Source organism: Solanum stenotomum, chromosome 1 (genome assembly GCF_019186545.1).
Source record: "Solanum stenotomum isolate F172 chromosome 1, ASM1918654v1, whole genome shotgun sequence".
NCBI lineage: Eukaryota > Viridiplantae > Streptophyta > Magnoliopsida > Solanales > Solanaceae > Solanum > Solanum stenotomum.
The window spans coordinates 18960125-18978058 of NC_064282.1; the positions used below are offsets into that span (position 1 = coordinate 18960125).

Sequence of the window (17934 nt, forward strand, 5' to 3'; positions counted from 1 at the left end):
TTCAACTATCTAAACAGTTCACAAATCTTGATAATAAATTTAGGTTTCTTGCAATGGTTTCTCAACAACTTTGTAATGTGAGGCAAGAATACTGGAAACACTATGGAAAAGATAGCAAATAAGAGAGAAATTCCCCGGTTAGGCGTTATGGCAGACATCACAGTATCATAGGTTGCTATCAAGGCAACAAGTGAGATCTGTAGTTCCAATTGCAAAAGAAATCCTATGGTCAGGAAATTTATAGTGTGAAGGGACACGAAAAATCCGATAGAGTTGAAAACCAAGAACAAGCCATAGGAAATTGGATTGTTGGTTCCCATCACTGATTGTCCTGCAATTCGTCGCAAGGACATTATGCCATCACTACTGCTGCTGTTATTGTAATCAGGCCAGTAAGTGTCCTGCCATTCACCTCCTGGTGGACTAAGTACTGTTTGATAAGTTGCTGTTGCAATTAAAATAGCTATTACAAGAAGGGTGTCTCCTACTTTTCCTGGACAATCTTTGGTTTTATTGTACTTGAAGAAATCCTGAAGCTTCTTAGAATTAGATCGAGGCCCATCGTCCCTTGTTTGTTCTCTTCTGGATTGTTCATTTGATGGATCTTGAACTGGAACAACCCAAGATTGTGGAAAACCTTCTTGTTGCGAAGTTTGCAAGTGTTCAGCAGATACAGCACCAGATGTTGTTAGAATTTCCTCAATATCTCTATCTCCGGATTCCTTAAGTAGTACTTCCAAAAATGTAAGGCCTCCTTTGTTCAAAGAATTCACCTCAATAGTGCCTTTAGCAACAAAATTTTCGTCGAGCAATAGATCAACAACCTGGACGATCATTTCTCTCATCTGTTATTGAAATTTAAAAGTTGATATGATGAGATAAAAGAGGCATAGTAATGGAGATACTTACCTCGAATTGCGTAGTTGACGTAGCAAGATGCAAAACAGTGTTTCCTTGGATATCCTTCTTGTTTAAAAGGCCATACTTGTGAATTCTTTGAGATTCTCAAGTAGTAATTTGAAAGCTTCAAACTGATGATTCTTGACAGCTAAATGAAGACAAGTCTCGCCACGAGCAGTCATTTCTGCTGTAGAGTCTAGAGAAGCCACAAGAAGCTCCTTTATAACATGTTTTCTGCCTTTGATTACTGCATAGTGAAGGGGAATTCTTATGTCCTTCCCCTTGAGAAGGCATAGATTACGGTCAACGTTCAATAGCTCCTTCACAATCTCTATATCTCCATTTGCTGAGGCAATATGCAAAGGGCTGAAACCATCCTGGTTTAGTTCTCTTGCAAATTCGGGCCTCAAATGAATGATCTCCCTAGCAAACTCAAGATGGACACTCAAACAAGCAATATGCAGAGGAGTTTCATTACTACCTGCTAATGAAACTGTGCTGAGCAGAAAAGGGACTTCTTTGATCAAGCTTTGCAAGTGATGAACATCTCCTTTTTGAGCAGCCTCCCTCAGCCTTCTGTCCATCGATTCTACCAATGAATTATGCAATTTTTTCGGTTTTTATCGTTTGGATTTTAGTTTCTTTCATCAAGTTGTGCTCAGCAGATAGGAATATCTCAGCTCTGAATATCTCAAATTCAACTCTTTTAGAAAGGAGTTCAGTTTGACTTGTTTAGGATGAGAGTTTTCTTCTTGAATGAGCAAATCTCAGGTTTATCAAATAGTAAGACAAATGTTAGTTATCATTAAGTCACTCTCTTTTGATATTTTAAGTTCAATATGTCAAGCAAATTATGGTGAAAAAGTCAATAAAATGTATATAATTGTTATGCTAAAATCATACTTAATTGAGTAGTAGTTTATTTAATTAGACATATGGATATTTATGTATTTCTTAATCGTGTATTTAGATATGTAAGCAATTCAAAGTCAATGTAATGTATATAATTGTTGTGCTAAAATCACCCGAACCTTTGCTGAATGGATCAATTAATTCAGAACATGACATGTATATAATAACTTGCTCTTATCTTGTTCAAATAGTGATTATGAATTCTAAAGGTTTTGTTTAATAAACTAGTATGCCAATTCATTGAAATAAAATTGAGGATTAAGTTGAATTGTCAGGAAAGCATATTAATGGCATTTGATAGTAAAATTGATCATAGGTACTGAGTAACTTTGTCCACAAAGACTTAGAAATGGGAAGAAACCACTTAACATTTTTTTGACTATCTAGAGTTTTGGTCTCCGAGGACTTTCCCTCACTTTATTGACCATTATGCTACACCTTTGGACGGGTCTATTGACAACTGCAGCCAATACTTGAATTGAGGTAATCCTAATATTAAGGTGGTTAGCAAATTCAAAGTTACTGATAATATAGAATAATGTTGAGTGCCTGAATTCAGACTTGACTCAGGTAGTTCTAAATTTGAGAGTTTGTTTAATAGTAAAATACTATGGAAGCGTCAACAAAAACAACACGTCAACCTATTTTCATATAAGACCATTTAAAAGCGATCAAGTAAAAGTGATTGTAATAAATCTCACAAGTAATTTTTTATTTAGAATCTCAATACATCCTGATTGAACCTCAAAAGAAGAAGAAAATACAGGAAGACGTTGTTCAAGTAGCTGTCTAGTTTATAAATGTTTTGTTCAAGTAGCTGTCTAGTTTATAAATGTTATCTCCTTGTATTCAGGTTAGCAAAAAATAGAAATAGACAAAAGATGAAACAGACAGAAAAATAGAATCCGAGTCCACAGAACCCACTATGTTTCCTTAAGAAATTTAATCCCCTCAAGTACCCGAGTACAGATTAATTTCTTCCAAGATAAAACGGATTAACTATTAGAGAAGTAGCGGTACCTCAAACTTCACTAATTTCAGCGAACGCAAGAACAACAACGAGAGCACACACAGACTCAGTCGATCGACAATTTGTTTTTTTGTAAGAAAATGTATGCAGAGAGGAAAAAATTTCAGTGAATGAAAAACGGAAAAAAAACCTCTTATTTATAGCCATTTGCAACAAGGAACGCGTCTGTTCGGACAATGGTGTCTTTCTAGAATGTTGTGTCTTTTTTGGGAAAAGTAATGGCTTTTCGAAAGGAACAGGTCCCTTCAGAACGTTTTTACCGTTACACACGAATTTCAAATAAATTCTGTTACGCGAAATTAATTCTGTTAATTAACTTATATTTTGAATTAATTTATAAGAGAAAGGAAATCAATTAATGAGATTGATTAAATAAATTTTGTCCAAAAATATTATCAATCAAATCATTTCCAAAGCCAAAGCCAAAGTCAAGCGAGCGACGACGACGGCGCAAGGGGGGAACCTTCTTCTTAACCCTTTAAGAACTAAAGGAAGTGTTTCCTAATATAAGGACAACAATTTCCTTTCTTCTACCAATATGGGAGAAATCACTTTTCATCTTCAAAGAATGACTTTTCATTTACCTCCAAATTGGTTCCCCCACATTTTCCATTTTCTCTTCTTATTTCCCATTCACACCTTGTTAAAACCCAACAATCCCCCACATGAATGGGGAAGGGCTATTGTTAAAACATATGCATGAAAAACTTGTGTGTCTCGTAAGTAAGGGTTAATCGCATTTGGATAAGTAGGTTTCCCTTTAAACTTTTCGTAGTGAAAATATATCGGATATACTCGGTCAATCAGTAGATTTGATATCTTTGAACCGTCGAGCTTTGGTGTATACCTAGACAACATAAGTCACACAATCAACCCTTGAACTGTTTTTGGTTCTCATTGTTTTATTCGTTTCAGCCATGAACACATCTTGGTTAATAAGTGCTTAGAGAACTGGCCTTACCGAATTCTCTTTGAAGCGACTTACACTTCACACTTACATAAGTGGTTTCTAACTGTGTTATCCCGTAGATACACTATTTGATATACCCTGTATCAAACTTAGAAACCATTATAAAATAAATTGACAATGTTGAACCGTTATCTATGACTTTGTTTGATCTCCTTGAACCTAGATCTTGGGATCTCCAGTCTTCTAGGTAGAGTTACCGCCAAGATGACTTCTTCTCGGCCATAGTCCCATTCACGTCGATGATCTCTCAACTCCATCTCTAGTTAGGCCTTTTGTAAGTGGATCCGACACATTATCCTTTGACTTTACATAGTCAATTGTGATAATTCCACTAGAGAGTAGTTGTCTAACAGAGTTACGTCTTCGTCGTATATGACGAGACTTCCCGTTATACATAACACTTCCAGCCCTTCCTATTGCAGCTTGACTATCACAATGTATGCATATAGGGGCCATTGGTTTAGGCCAAAACGGAATAGCTTCTAAGAAATTCCGGAGCCACTAAGCTTCTTCACCTGCCTTGTCTAAGGCGATGAATTCAGACTCCATTGTAGAGCAAGCTATACATATTTGTTTGGATGATTTTCAAGATATTGCTCATCCACCAATAGTGAAAATATATCCACTCATGGATTTCGTTTCAGTTGACCCAGTAATCCAATTTGCATCATTATATCCTTCAAAAACTGTTGTACATTTGGTGTAATAAAAAGCATAGTTTAGAGTGTCATCTAAGTACCCTAAAACTCTCTTCATTGCCATCCAATGATTTTGATTGGGATTACTTGTGTATCGACTCAGTTTACATATAGTGCATGCTATGTCTGGTCGTGTACAATTCATGACATACATCAAACGTCCCAATACTCTGTCATAATTCGATTGAGACTGACTTTCTCCTTTATTCTTAGCAAGATTAAAGTTCACATCAATTGGGGTCTTTGCCCTTTTGAAATTCAAATATTTGAACTTTTCAAGTACCTTTTGAATATAGTGAGATTGAGACAATGCTAGACCGTTAGGAGTTTTGTAAATCTTAATTCCCAATATCAAATTAACAACTCCTAAGTCTTTTATATCAAACTTACTAGCGAGCATACGCTTAGTAGCTTTTACATTAGCAATGTCCTTGCTCATTATCAACATGACATCCACATATAGGTATACAATGACCTCCTAATTCGGAGTGTCTTTAATGTAGACACATTTATCACATTCATTGATCTTTAATCCATTTGACAACATGGTTTGATCAAACTTTGCATGTCATTATTTCGGTGCTTGTTTTAATCCACAAAGTGATTTAACAAGTTTGCATACTTTCTTTTCTTTATCGAGAACTACGAAGCCCTTAGGTTGTTCCATGTAAATCTCTTTCTCCAGCTCTCCATTTAAGAAGGCGGTTTTCACATCCATTTGATGGCTTACAAGACCGTATACTGCAGCTAGGGTAATTAACATCCGAATTGATGTAATCCTAGTCACTGGCGAGTATGTGTCAAAATAATCAAGACCTTTTTTCTGTCTAAATCCTTTGACAACAAGTCTTGCTTTATATTTGTCAATAGTTCCATCATCTTTCATCTTCCTTTTGAAGATCCATTTTGAACCCAAGGGTTTGTTCCCTGGAGAAAGGTCAACCAACTCCCAAGTATGATTGCTTAAGATTGATTCAATCTCACTATTGACAGCCTCCTTCCAAGAGGTTGAGTCGTTAGAAAACATAGCTTCCTTGAATGTTTGAGGCTCATTTTCAAGAAGGAATGTTACAAAATCATATCCAAATGAAGTAGATGTCCTTTGACATTTACTGCACCTTGGACTCTCTTCATTAGATTCATTCTCTTTTGGTTCTTCTTGAGGTTGTTTAGACCCCCCACTAGATGACTCAAGTCTAGTTTTATACGGATAGATATGTTCAAAGAATTCAGCATTATCTGATTCCATTACCGTATTGTTATGAATATCCAGATGTTCGGACTTATGAACCAAAAATTGACATGCCATACTATTTGTGGCATATCCAATTAATATACAATCCACAGTCTTAGGCTCTATTTTCACCCTCTTAGGTATAGGAACCTGGACTTTGGCTAGACTCCCCCACACTTTGAAATATTTCAAGTTAAGTGTTCTACCTTTCCATTTCTCATATGGAATAACACGTGTCTTGGTGTGTGAGGCACTCTATTGAGTATTTGATTTGCGGTAAGGATAGCTTCCCCCACAAGATTTATGGTAAATATGAACTTATAAGTAAGGCATTCATCATTTCCTTTAAAGTTTGGTTTTTCTTTTCCGCAATTCCATTAGATTGAATAGAGTAAGAAGTAGTAGTTTGATGGATGATTCCATTTTCCAAACATATTTCTGCAAATGGAGATTCATATTCTCCATCTCTATTACTTTTGATCATTTTATCCAACTGATTTTCAACTTCAATTTTATATTGCCTAAATGCATCTATTGCTTCATCCTTACTATTTAGCAAATATACATAACAGTATCTAATACAATCGCCAATAAAAGTTATGAAATTCTTTTTCCCACCACGTGATGGTGTTGACTTCATGTCACAAATGTCAGTATGAATCAGTTCTAAGGGATATGAATTTCTTTCAACAGATTTATAAGAATGCTTAACATACTTAGATTCAACGCAAACGTGACATTTTGATTTATTTCACTGAAATTTAGGCAAAACATTTAAGTTAATCAGTTTTCGCAAGGTTTTGTTATTAATGTGTCCCAAACGTTCATGCCATAAACATTTAGACTCAAGCAAGTAAGAAGAAGCATAATATTTATTCATATCAACTGCAATTACATTGAGTTTGAAGAGGCCCTCAGTGAGGTAACTTTTTCCTACATACATCTCATTCTTACTTACTACAACTTTATCAGAAACAAATACACATTTGAATCCATTCTTGGTAAGAACTGGTATAGAAACAAAGTTATTTTGCAGTTTTGGGACATACAAGACCTTGTTCAAAGTCACCACCTTGCCCGATGTCATCTTTAAGTGGACCTTGCTAGTTCCTTCAACCTTTGTAGTAGCGGAGTTCGCCATAAATAACTTCTCGTATACGGGTGCTGGAGTATATGATGTAAATAATTCTTTGTTGGCACAAACATAGCATGAGGCACCATAATCTATCCACCATTCTCTTGGATTTCCAACCAAGTTGCATTCTAAAAGCATTGCACAGAGATCGTCCATCTCTTCTTTAGATTCAGCCAAATTTGATTGATCCTTCTTCTTGTCCTTCTTGGGACCCCAATATTCAGTAGCCCTATGACCACGTTTGTCACAATTGAAGCAACTTCCATTGAATTTCTTCTTAAGAGGATTGCTCTTTGGACCAGATGTTTTCTTTCTTTTCATTGATTTTGTGGGATCTTCTTCAACAATATTTACTCCAGACATTGCTGAATTACCACGTGACCTCTTTTCTGCGGCCTTGTTATCCTCTTCAATTCTCAACCTTACCATGAGATCTTCAACAGTCATCTCCTTGCGTTTATGTTTCAAGTAGTTTTTGAAATCCTTCCACAATGGAGGTAACTTCTCAATAATGGCCGCCACTTGAAAAACATCATTCGCAATCAATCCTACATTAAAGATTATGTGAGTATTAAGAATAGACTTAATATTTTCAACGTAGGCATTAAATAAATTTATACCTTTAGCAAGGAGATCATGGATTATGACCTACAGTTCTTGAACTTGGGTGACAACGGTCTTACTGTCTATCATCTTACAGTCCAAAAATTTTGCCACAATGAACTTCTTCATTTCGGCATCCTCTGTTTTGTACTTCTTTTCTAAAGCATCCCAGAGTTCTTTTGAGGTCTTGACACTACTGTACACATTGTACAGATCATCTTGCAGGCCACTCAGAATATAATTTTTACACAAAAAATCTAAATGTGTTCATGCTTCTATCACCAAGAATCGTTCTTCGGTCAGAGTTTCATTCAACATAACATAAATGTTCTCACTAATGAACCTCTGCAGACTCAACGTAGTCAGATAGAAGAACATCTTCTGCTACCATCTCTTGACGTCGACTCCAAAAAGCTTTGCAGGTTTCTCAGCCGGTGCAAGGGAAGCATTTGAACGATTGTGTGCAACCAATGTTGTTGCATCACTCACTGTTCCAACATTTACTTGACTTGAATTTGTCATTTTTCTATCACAAATGACAGACAATTTAGTATGTGAAATACTAACAGTAAAGAATAAATTATTACACAGCCTGTTTCTGATTTAACGATAAAGTTTTTATGTTCTTTTAATCGTTAATCAAATGAATTTTAAAAATTCAAACAGAGTAGAAAACCATAAAGGTTATAATCTCTAGAAACCTCAAATACATAAACCAATTAAATTTCTTAAGCTTGTTATCTCCTGTATTCAGTTAGCAAAAAACAGAAACATAAAGAAGATGAAACAGACAGAAAAATAGAATCCGAATCCACAGAACTCACTGTGTTTCCTTAAGAAATTTAATCCCCTCAAGTACCCGAGGTTACAGATTAACTCCTCCCAAGATAAAATGGATTAACTATTAGAGAAGTAGCAGTACCTCAAACTTCACTAATTTCAGTCAACGCAAGAACAACAACGAGAGCACACACAGACTCAATCGATCGACAATTTGTTTTTTTGTAAGAAAATGTATGCAAAGAGTAAAAAAATTCAGTGAATGAAAAACGGAAAAAACCTCTTATTTATAGCCATTTGCAGCAAGCAACGCGTCTGTTCGGACAATGGTGTCTTTCCAGAGCATTGCATCTTTTTTGGGAAAAGTAACGCCTTTTCCGAAGGAACGGGTCCCTTCATAACGGTTTTACCGTTACACGCGAATTTCAAATAAATTCCGTTACGCAAAATTAATTTTGTTAATTAACTAATATTCTGAATTAATTTATAAGAGAAAGGAAATCAATTAATGAGATTGATTAAATAAATTTTGTCCAAAAATATTATCAATCAATCATTTGCCAAATCCAAAGCCGAGTGACGATGGCACGAGGAGGCACCTTCTTCTTAACCTTTTAAGAACTAAAGGAAGTGTTTCCTAATATAAATACAACAATTTCCTTTCTTTTACCAATATGGGAGAAATGATTTTTCATCTTCAAAGAATGACTTTTCATTTTCCCTCCAAATTAGTTTCCCCACATTTTCCATTTTCTCTTCTTATTTCCCATTCACAACCCAACAACAAATTGTGATAAGAATCTAGGTTTCTTGCAATAGTTTCTCAACATCACTAAAGTGACGGGAATCAGTACTAGAAGGACTGGGAAAAGGAAAAGAAAGAAGACAGTAAGTCCCCAGTAAGGTAGTATGGAAACTACAACAATAAAATAGGTTACCGCCAAGGCAATAAGTGAGATTAGCAGTTCAAATTCCATAGGAAATCCTCCTGTAAGGAAACTTATCATGTAGATGGATACAGTAAATCCGAGGGAGTTGAAAACCAAGAACATGCCATAGTAAACAGGATTGATGGTAGCGATCACTGACTCTCCTGCGAAATGCCGCAGTATGCCATCACGACTAGTACAGTTGTTATTGTCGTCAGGCGAGCAAGTGTCCTGCCATAAGCCTCCTGGTGGATTGACACCTGCTTGATAAGTTGCTGTTGCAATTAGAATGGCTATCACAAGAATAGTGTCTCTTATTTTTCCTGGAGGATCTTTGGTCTTATTGTACTTGAAGAAATCCTGAAGCTTCTTAACATTAGATCGAGGCCCATCGTCCCTTGTTTGTTCCCTGCTGGATTGTTGATCTTGAACTGGAACAACCAAAACTTGCAAGTTTTCAGCAGATAAAGCACCAGATGCTCTTAGAATTTCCTCAATATCTCCATCTCCAGATTCCTCTAATAGTACCTCCAAAGGTGCAAGACCTTTCTTGTTCAAAGAATTCACCTCAATTGTGCCCTTAGATACAACATTCTCATCCAGCAACATATCAACAACCTGAATGAATGAATCATTGAAAGTTAAAAATCAAGATCAAAAGATGAGGCATATATATTTAATGAAAAGATACTTGCCTCGTATTGCTTAGTTGAGACAGCAAGATGCAAAACAGTGTTTCCTTGGATATCCTTCTTGTTTAAAAGATCATACTTGAGGTTGTCAAGTAATAACTTGAATGCTTCAAACTGATGATTCTTGACAGCTAAATGAAGGCAAGTCTCACCACGAGCAGTCACTTCTTCTGCTGAGTCTGGAGAAACAAGAAGCTCCTTCATGACATTTTCTCTGCCGTTGATTACTGCATAGTGAAGGGGAATCCTTCTGTCCTTCCCCTTGATAAGGCATAGATTACGGTCAACGTTCAAGAGCTCCTTCACAATCTCTATATCCCCATTTGCTGAGGCAATATGCAAAGGGCTGAAACCATCCTGGTTTAGTTTTCTTGCAAATTCTGGCCTCAAATGAATGATCTCCTTAGCAAACTCAAGATGGACACCCGAACAAGCAATATGCAGAGGAGTTTCATTACTACCTGCTAATGAAACTGTGCTGAGCAGAAAAGGGACTTCTTTGATCAAGCTTTGCAAGTGATGAACATCTCCTTTTTGAGCAGCTTCCCACAGCCTTCTATCCATTAGTTCTAACAAAGAATTATGAAATCTTTTAGATGTTTCACCTCTGAATTCTCAAAAGCTCTCTCTTTTCTAGGATATAAGGAAAGAGAAAAGTGTGGACTTAGTTGACTACACTATTTGCTTCCTCTTCTTTTCTTCTGTATTTCCTTTTTCATACTGCTTTCAAATGTGATACTCGCACACAACCTCTCTATTACCACAAGCTAAAAGTAACGCCCTCCGACCCCACTTATGAAATTTGTTGGTGTAATATTTCTCACTTGCCTTTCGTATTTCTAACTCTGTACAAAAAAAATAAAGTTTCTTTCACACAAAAACTCAGTAACAATATAGAATATCCTGGTCTTTCTATGTTGTTTTATTCCCCATATTGTATCTTCCCTTTTTTCAGGACTACTATCCACCTTAAATTAACGGAAAAGGGTCAAATATATCTATGTAGTATTGGAAATATAACTCGCATTATACTTTTGGGCTAAAAATACCCCTATTGTTATACTTTTGGCACATATTTACCCTTATAACTAAACGAGGGACACGTTTGTTAGTTAGCCCAAAAGTGTAATGAGAGGAGTATAAAGTATAACGAGGGATATATTTAAAATATTTATAATAGTACATGGGTATATTTGACCCTTTTCAGTTAAATTAATTAGGTTCAAATAAAAAGAACCAAAAAATTTGAAGTCAATGAGCGTGCGGTTCTGGTCGTCGATAATCTATACATATTGAAAAAAATTCTTAAAACTAGTAAGTTCGGTCGAATCTGTTTTAAGTTTATGAGTTCAAGATTGTAGTTCTTAGCAAATTATACATATTGAATGAATTTCTTAAGACACTTATAGGGTTTGGACCAAAGCTAGTAAGTTCGACTAAATTCATAACATGTATTCTAGAGTCCCGGAGCCAAAAAGACCATTTTTTTCTTCCAAAATATATAAAGGGCCATTCAAATTTACTCTTGGAAGTGAGATCCTTTGTGGTTTTAACAGCCATTAACAGCGTCCAATAAAAAAAAAATTAACAAAATCGTTGTTGTAGCAGCGAGTTCCAACAACAATTTATCGCTACAACTGCAGTGAATTTTTAATAGCAAATGCCTTTGCACACAACTTTAATCAATTATAAGGATCCAAAAAGCATTATCACATAAAGTGATCATGTTTGCTTTTCAAGAATTAAATTGATTAATTTTGAAAATCAAATTAAAGTAGATCAATTTAATTAATTGTAAATTTGGAATTATTAATTCCCACTTGGATTCATTAAGAGTTGGAAGCAAATGAGATGTACTATTAATTACTCCCTCCGTTTCAAAAAGAATGACATAGCTTAAAAAAATAAAGAACACTTTTGAATCTTGTGATCCTAAATTAAAGTTATGTCAAATGTACAAAATTAATCTTTAATCTTGTGGCCTCAAACATGTCATGTGGAAAGTTGAAATTAAAATATTACCAAAAAAAGAAAGAGGCAATTCTTTTTTAAACAAACTAAAAAGGAAATGAGGTCATTCTTTTTTAAACGAAGGAGTAGTATTATATCCCAATGTAACTTCCATTACATATTTTGTTGATACCTTGAAAAGGAAAAAAAAAATGGAGCAGCCTAAAATTTGGAAATCTTGGTATTTTTATATCCTAATCAACATAGGAAAAAAAGACAAAATTGTCTATAGGTTATTAGTTTTAAAATTAAGTTTTGAAAAACGCTGCTATGCGATTTATGAAAAAAAGTTAAATTAAATAAACTCGTTTTTTTATGGAACTTGCTGCTCTTGCAGCGATTTTGTTTTTTTTTTTTTTAAATTAACATTTCTCGCTGATTGAGCAGCGAGAAAGAAAGAAAATATCTCGTTAACGACAGTTAAAACCAGGATTTCGCTCCCTCAGGAGCAAATTATCTGTTTTGATTTTATTTTTTTAATGGTGGCCCTTTATCCATTTTGAAGGGAAAAAATGGTCATTTTAGCTTCGGACTCTACATTCTAGCTCCGTCCATGGAGTACAGATATGCATGAGAAAAGTTACTAAAATGCCAAAATTATAAGATTCTTAATACATAATTTTATAAGTAACCATAAACGTTTCAATAAAAATCTTAAAAATTGAATTCATCAGATTTAAATCATGATTTGCCTCAACGTGAAAGATAAGCAGATAACTAATGTCGTCGTTGGCATTAATCGGCATTCATTTGGTAATATCTTCATCAAGCCAATTGATTAAGGAGCTCTAAAATTATAAAAATGACAATGAACAAGAGAGCACAAGGTTAGAATTATGGTTTTGAACTTTACTGTTTTAGTTTTTGAATAAATTCTAGTTAATAGTTGGTTAGCTAGTTTTTTCTTATTAGTAATAGTAGTTTGTTAAAGATATATTTTACAGAGATATTCTAATTTCTAGGCTAGTTTATTATTATATTCTACTTGCTTTTACTCGAGTCAATATTTTAAAAGGTCATTAAATTAGGAGAAAGTATTTAGTAAAGTTATTGAATTTTATTTTGTATTAATAAAATCACTCAATTTAAAGCTTCTACCTTCAAAAATTACTCAGTTTAAAAGTTTTATCTTCAAATATTACTCAACAACATTTATTATTAAAATAAATTAACATGACAAAATAGAATATTGTTTATAAACCAAACAAATAAATAATAGTAGTATACTATAGACTTTATATATTACTATACCTAACCCACCACTAATTAAGTTTGTCTAAAGACTAATTCCAAGTAGAAAGCAAGTCACTCTTTACTCATATTAGTACTTTCTACTAAATTACTAATTAAGTTTTTCTAAAGACTAATTCTGGGTAGAAAGCAAGGCGTTGTTTACTCAAATTAATACTTTCTGCTAAATTATTTCTACAAAATATTAATATAATAATCATTACCAAATAATGGTGTTAAAGCATGCTGTCAAGTTGAAAATGCAGCGTTATATCGATCTTTTGGTAATTTCCGAATAACGTTCTGTAATTTTATGCTTAATCAAAAATTAGTCTTTTGAGAATCTAATTTGTGGGTGGGACGGATAAAATAATAAATATATTCTATTATTTTATTTATTTATAGAGTTCAAAATTACATGACATAAAAAAATATATATGTTATTTGTTATCTAAAATTTATTTTAATGATGAATGTAGTTGAGTAAATTTTTAATATTAACTCCTTTTATTTTTTTAAATGTAGAGTTCAAGAAATCAAAATAATATTTCTCTTTGACAACAGTATTTTTTTCTCTCATTATACTCTCTCTCTCTCTCCATATATATATATATATATATATAATTATTTTTAAAATTTTATTTTAGATAAAAGTATTTACTTTGATATAATTTATAAATATTTCTTATACTTTTTCATATATATTTTTTTATCTTTCAACATATTATTTCAAGTTTAACTTGGTTTAGACAATTAAAATACATAATCTAATTTTAGTTATTCTTTAATGTTTAGACATATAATTAAAGATTTATTTTACCATGATTTAGTACTTTTAAATAATAATCATTTTCACTATGACTTATTTATTTGCAATATTTGTTTTATGCGATTTCATTACATATTATTTTTTTGTTGAATATTTTAGTATTGTCACTCATATAGTTATATTTTCTTAAGAAATACCTTAGATAGTTGTATTTTAGTATGACTAAAGAAATATTTGAAGCACAAGTTAATTACTTATATGTTTGTATAAATAATTTACCAAAAAACATGAAAAACCAAGAAATTCAAAAAATTCGAGGTTAAAGAACACAAATTTGATTAGTTTGATTTGATTTGATTTAGCTTATAAATTTAAGAACTTAAAATTAATAATTGAAAAATACAAACCAATCCGATCTATATACACAAGTAGTTGAAAATATGTACAATACAATATTTGTTTGGAGAGGCAAAAGGAACTTTCACCATACATAAAGTCATCAAAACCCATTAACTTTAGACTTCTTCAAAGGCGCACTAGAATTCTGCCTGTCCCAACGGCTGGACCATCTTAACCACTAGATCACTAAAACTATCGCTTGGGTTCCATATTCTTTGAAGCTTCCATTTTTTTTTAAAAAATACTTATACATAATATTAAAAAAATATATTAATTTTTTGAAGGAAAAAAACGTGTAAGAGGTTTTATAGATTTTCTTGAAAAATTGTTATTGTTGATATTCTTAAGTATATGTAAATTGTTTTAATTGTTATTAAAATTTATTCAATTTTAATATGTCAACTAGAAAACATGATTCCGATTTTGCAAAAAAAAAGAAAACTTGAAGAATTAAATAAATCTTAAAAAAGAGCCTTTGATAGATTTTAAACAAATAATAAATATTTCGAATCAAAAAATATTGGAGGATGATCTTCAAATGAACAAGTCACCAATAGAATTGAGTTAGATAATAATAATATACAAGAATAAAATCTAGAAGAAGTTGGTGAAAATATGACATTGTTCCCGATATCAAGAACTCCTAAATAATTTAAATAGTTGCATCCCTAAAAATATATATATGATCCAAGTCAATGGAATAATGTAGATACAAAATTGAGAGATCTAGTAATAGAAAAGGGACCATTTAGAATGACTGATATAAATTTTCCACAAGATAAATACATATCGCATTTTTCTACAACACACTATATTCAAAAATTGGTAAACGGAGAAAAGCATGAAAGAAAATGATTAATCTACTCTAAAGATTTGGATAGTTTTTTTTTGTTTTTGTTGTAAATTATTTAGCACAACTTCTAGCTAGTGAAGGTAATAATGAGTGAGAAATCTTAGTGTTAAGCTCAAAGTCCATGAAGTAAAGAATGAACACATTATTAATAATATGAGCTCGTGTATTGATTTAGAAATGAGTTTGCATTAAAAAACAATTGATAAAGTTGTGCAGGAACAAATTGATAGAGATAAAGTGAAATGGAAAAATGTATTGTCAAGAATTGTTGACGTGATCAAAACTCTATGGAAAAATAATTTAGCATTTAGGAGAACAAATGAAAAGATCTATCAAGAAAGTAACGGTAATTTTTAAAGCCTAATTGAAATGATTAATTAATTTGATCCAGCTATGCAAGAACATATTTGAAGAATAAGCATGACGAAATTCATATTCATCCTCGGGCATAATATACAAATAAATTATTTTAACTTATTGGCAAGTGAAGGTAAGAATAAAATTATTAAATAGATTAAAGAAACAAAATATTAGGGCCTCTCTTTTCACAGTAACTTTACTTCGTACCCTGAGAACGATACAAACAATGTGATATAATACGATACATTATGAAACAACGTAACAACCATGCAAACAAAGTGCTAGGGGTCGCATCACTGTAAACACTTGCGATCAGCTACTCCAATTGCAGGGAATCAACGCAACCATTGACTTAGATCAATTCAAGTTTCTCTCTACTCAAAGGAAAGCCATGAAGACAGAACAAAAGTGTTTGCGAGTCGTTAACAAAGGCCTTTATCATGTACAGTAATCACAGGAAAGCAAGACTAACTTGCAGTATTAACATTGAACAAATTACACACTACATCAAAACAGAACCAAACAAACCTAGGGGCAATTTATGCTTCCAGAAAGGTTCTCCAAGAAACTAACAATCAAAAACAAAAAAAGAAGTCCAAGAAACATCTACACACTTGAAAACAAGCTACGTGAATAATTGGCTTCAACTCATATCATGTTCATGAATCATGCCCCCTCGAAAAGTATAAGGGGGAAACTAAGGCAGGGAGAGGGGAGCATGTTTGATCTTGACTTTGTTATCCTAAATGAACTGCAACACATCACACATTCACAAGGCAATTCACACTCATGAAGAAACCCAAATTTCTACTTCCTGAAAACAACACGAGGCTGAAAAAGCTACCCTTCTCTGTAACAGATGCACAAATCATTTTATAATGTTATTTATATTACCGTATCAAAATGAATTAGGGACCCAAACTCTTTGTATATTGTAACCAAATTATGTATAGAACATAGTTCATTGGTGCCATTTCTAACAGTGTGATCTTTGTATTCAGCCAAGGCATATAGACAGTGCACTATTATATTATTGTTTGTTACAGAATACACATGTAATGCTCAGTACCTGAATTCAGACTTGACACAGGTTGGACTTCATTTGAGAGTTTGTTTAATAGTAAAATACTATGGTATCGTCAAGAAAACAACATGTCAACCTACTTTCATATAAGACCATTTTAAAGCGATAAAAGTAAAAGTGATTGTAATAAATCTCATAAACTGTTTTTGATTTAGTAGGCGTTTAGCCATGCGATATCATATCACGATATGGTATCATGGGATGGAATCAGCGTTTGGACATGCGATTTTACGTTGATTCCATCTCATGATTCCATATCATGAGATGTGATTCCATATTCTCCAAAAATTGAGATATTTTTAATACAAAAATTGATCCACAAGTTTATATTTTGTTAAAACAACTCCACATTTATATCTACTAACCATTTAGTTTATATGTAAACAAAATTTAGAATGACATCGTTACTTTTTAAAATTTATTATTCTTACCGACATAAAATTTATTATTCTCACCAACATATATTCACTTTAACTCACACCAACCAATTGTTGAGTAATATTATAGACTAGTACACTACAATTTATGTTCAATTTTTTTATTGAATTAAAGTTGGATGAAACATTTACTTAAGTGGAGAACAAATAACAATGTAATAATATATTATGCGATTTTATAAATTTTTGTTTATTTGGTAAGATTTGATACATAATTAGGGCTATTTTAATAATTTTACAACTTATGAGATTCTCATGTTAATGAGAAAATATACAACATCAATATTCCATATCGCATGTCCAAACAAAACTTCAATTTCATCTCATAATTCCATATTATGATATCATATCATGATACCATATCGCATGGCCAAATGGGCCCTAGAATCTCAACACATCCAGCATTAATTGAGAATATGCACAATTCAATATTTGTTTTGAAAAGCAAAAGGAGCTTTCACTCTTTTAGTCCGATTCTGCTTCTGTTTAAACCATACAAAAAGTCAGTCATCAATGGCAGGCGCACTAGAATTCTGCCTAGTAGTCTGTCCCAATGGCATAGTCATGCTCAAAATTTTTCTTGCCTGGGGAAATATACTCTTTCATTTAAAGGTCGCATCTCGCTAAACACTTGCAATCCACCACTCCAATGATCCACTCAGGCAGGGAACCGACCTGCCAACCATTGACCAGATCAATTCCAGGCTACTCTTTACTCAAAGGCAAGTCATAAGATAGGACAGCAAGACAGAACAAAAGTACTTGTGATGTGTCTTTGGCAAAGTAATGACATTATCTGTCTAACAATCAAAGGAAAGCAAAATTAACTTGCAGTATTATCGTTGAACAAACTACACATTACAGCAAAACAGAACCAACAAACCTACAGGCAATACCTATTGTACTGCC

At 33.1% G+C, this 17934-nt stretch overlaps 1 protein-coding gene across 1 annotated transcript; it reads right to left on the bottom strand.

Annotated features, from left to right (window-relative positions):
• LOC125861600 (uncharacterized) lies at positions 1–10479 on the bottom strand. Its single transcript, XM_049541483.1, has 8 exons — positions 9887–10479; positions 9040–9809; positions 7871–8008; positions 7563–7678; positions 7241–7427; positions 6794–7108; positions 981–1476; positions 1–845 (listed from the first exon to the last, which is right to left on the bottom strand). The coding sequence occupies exons 1-8, from the start codon at positions 10445–10447 to the stop codon at positions 6–8; spliced, it is 3423 nt and encodes a 1140-aa protein (XP_049397440.1). The 5' UTR covers positions 10448–10479; the 3' UTR covers positions 1–5.
• Positions 10480–17934: the final 7455 nt, after the last annotated feature.

Coding starts and splice junctions, on each gene's coding strand:
- LOC125861600 (XM_049541483.1), bottom strand. CDS start 10,447: ATGGATAGAAGGCTGTGGGAAGCTGCTCAAAAAGGAGATGTTCATCAC. Junction 7,428..7,562: donor GGACTGTAAGATGATAGACA/GTAAGACCGTTG, acceptor TCTTTAATGTAG/GATTGATTGCGAATGATGTT. Junction 7,109..7,240: donor TCACGTGGTAATTCAGCAAT/GTCTGGAGTAAA, acceptor ACGTGGTCATAG/GGCTACTGAATATTGGGGTC.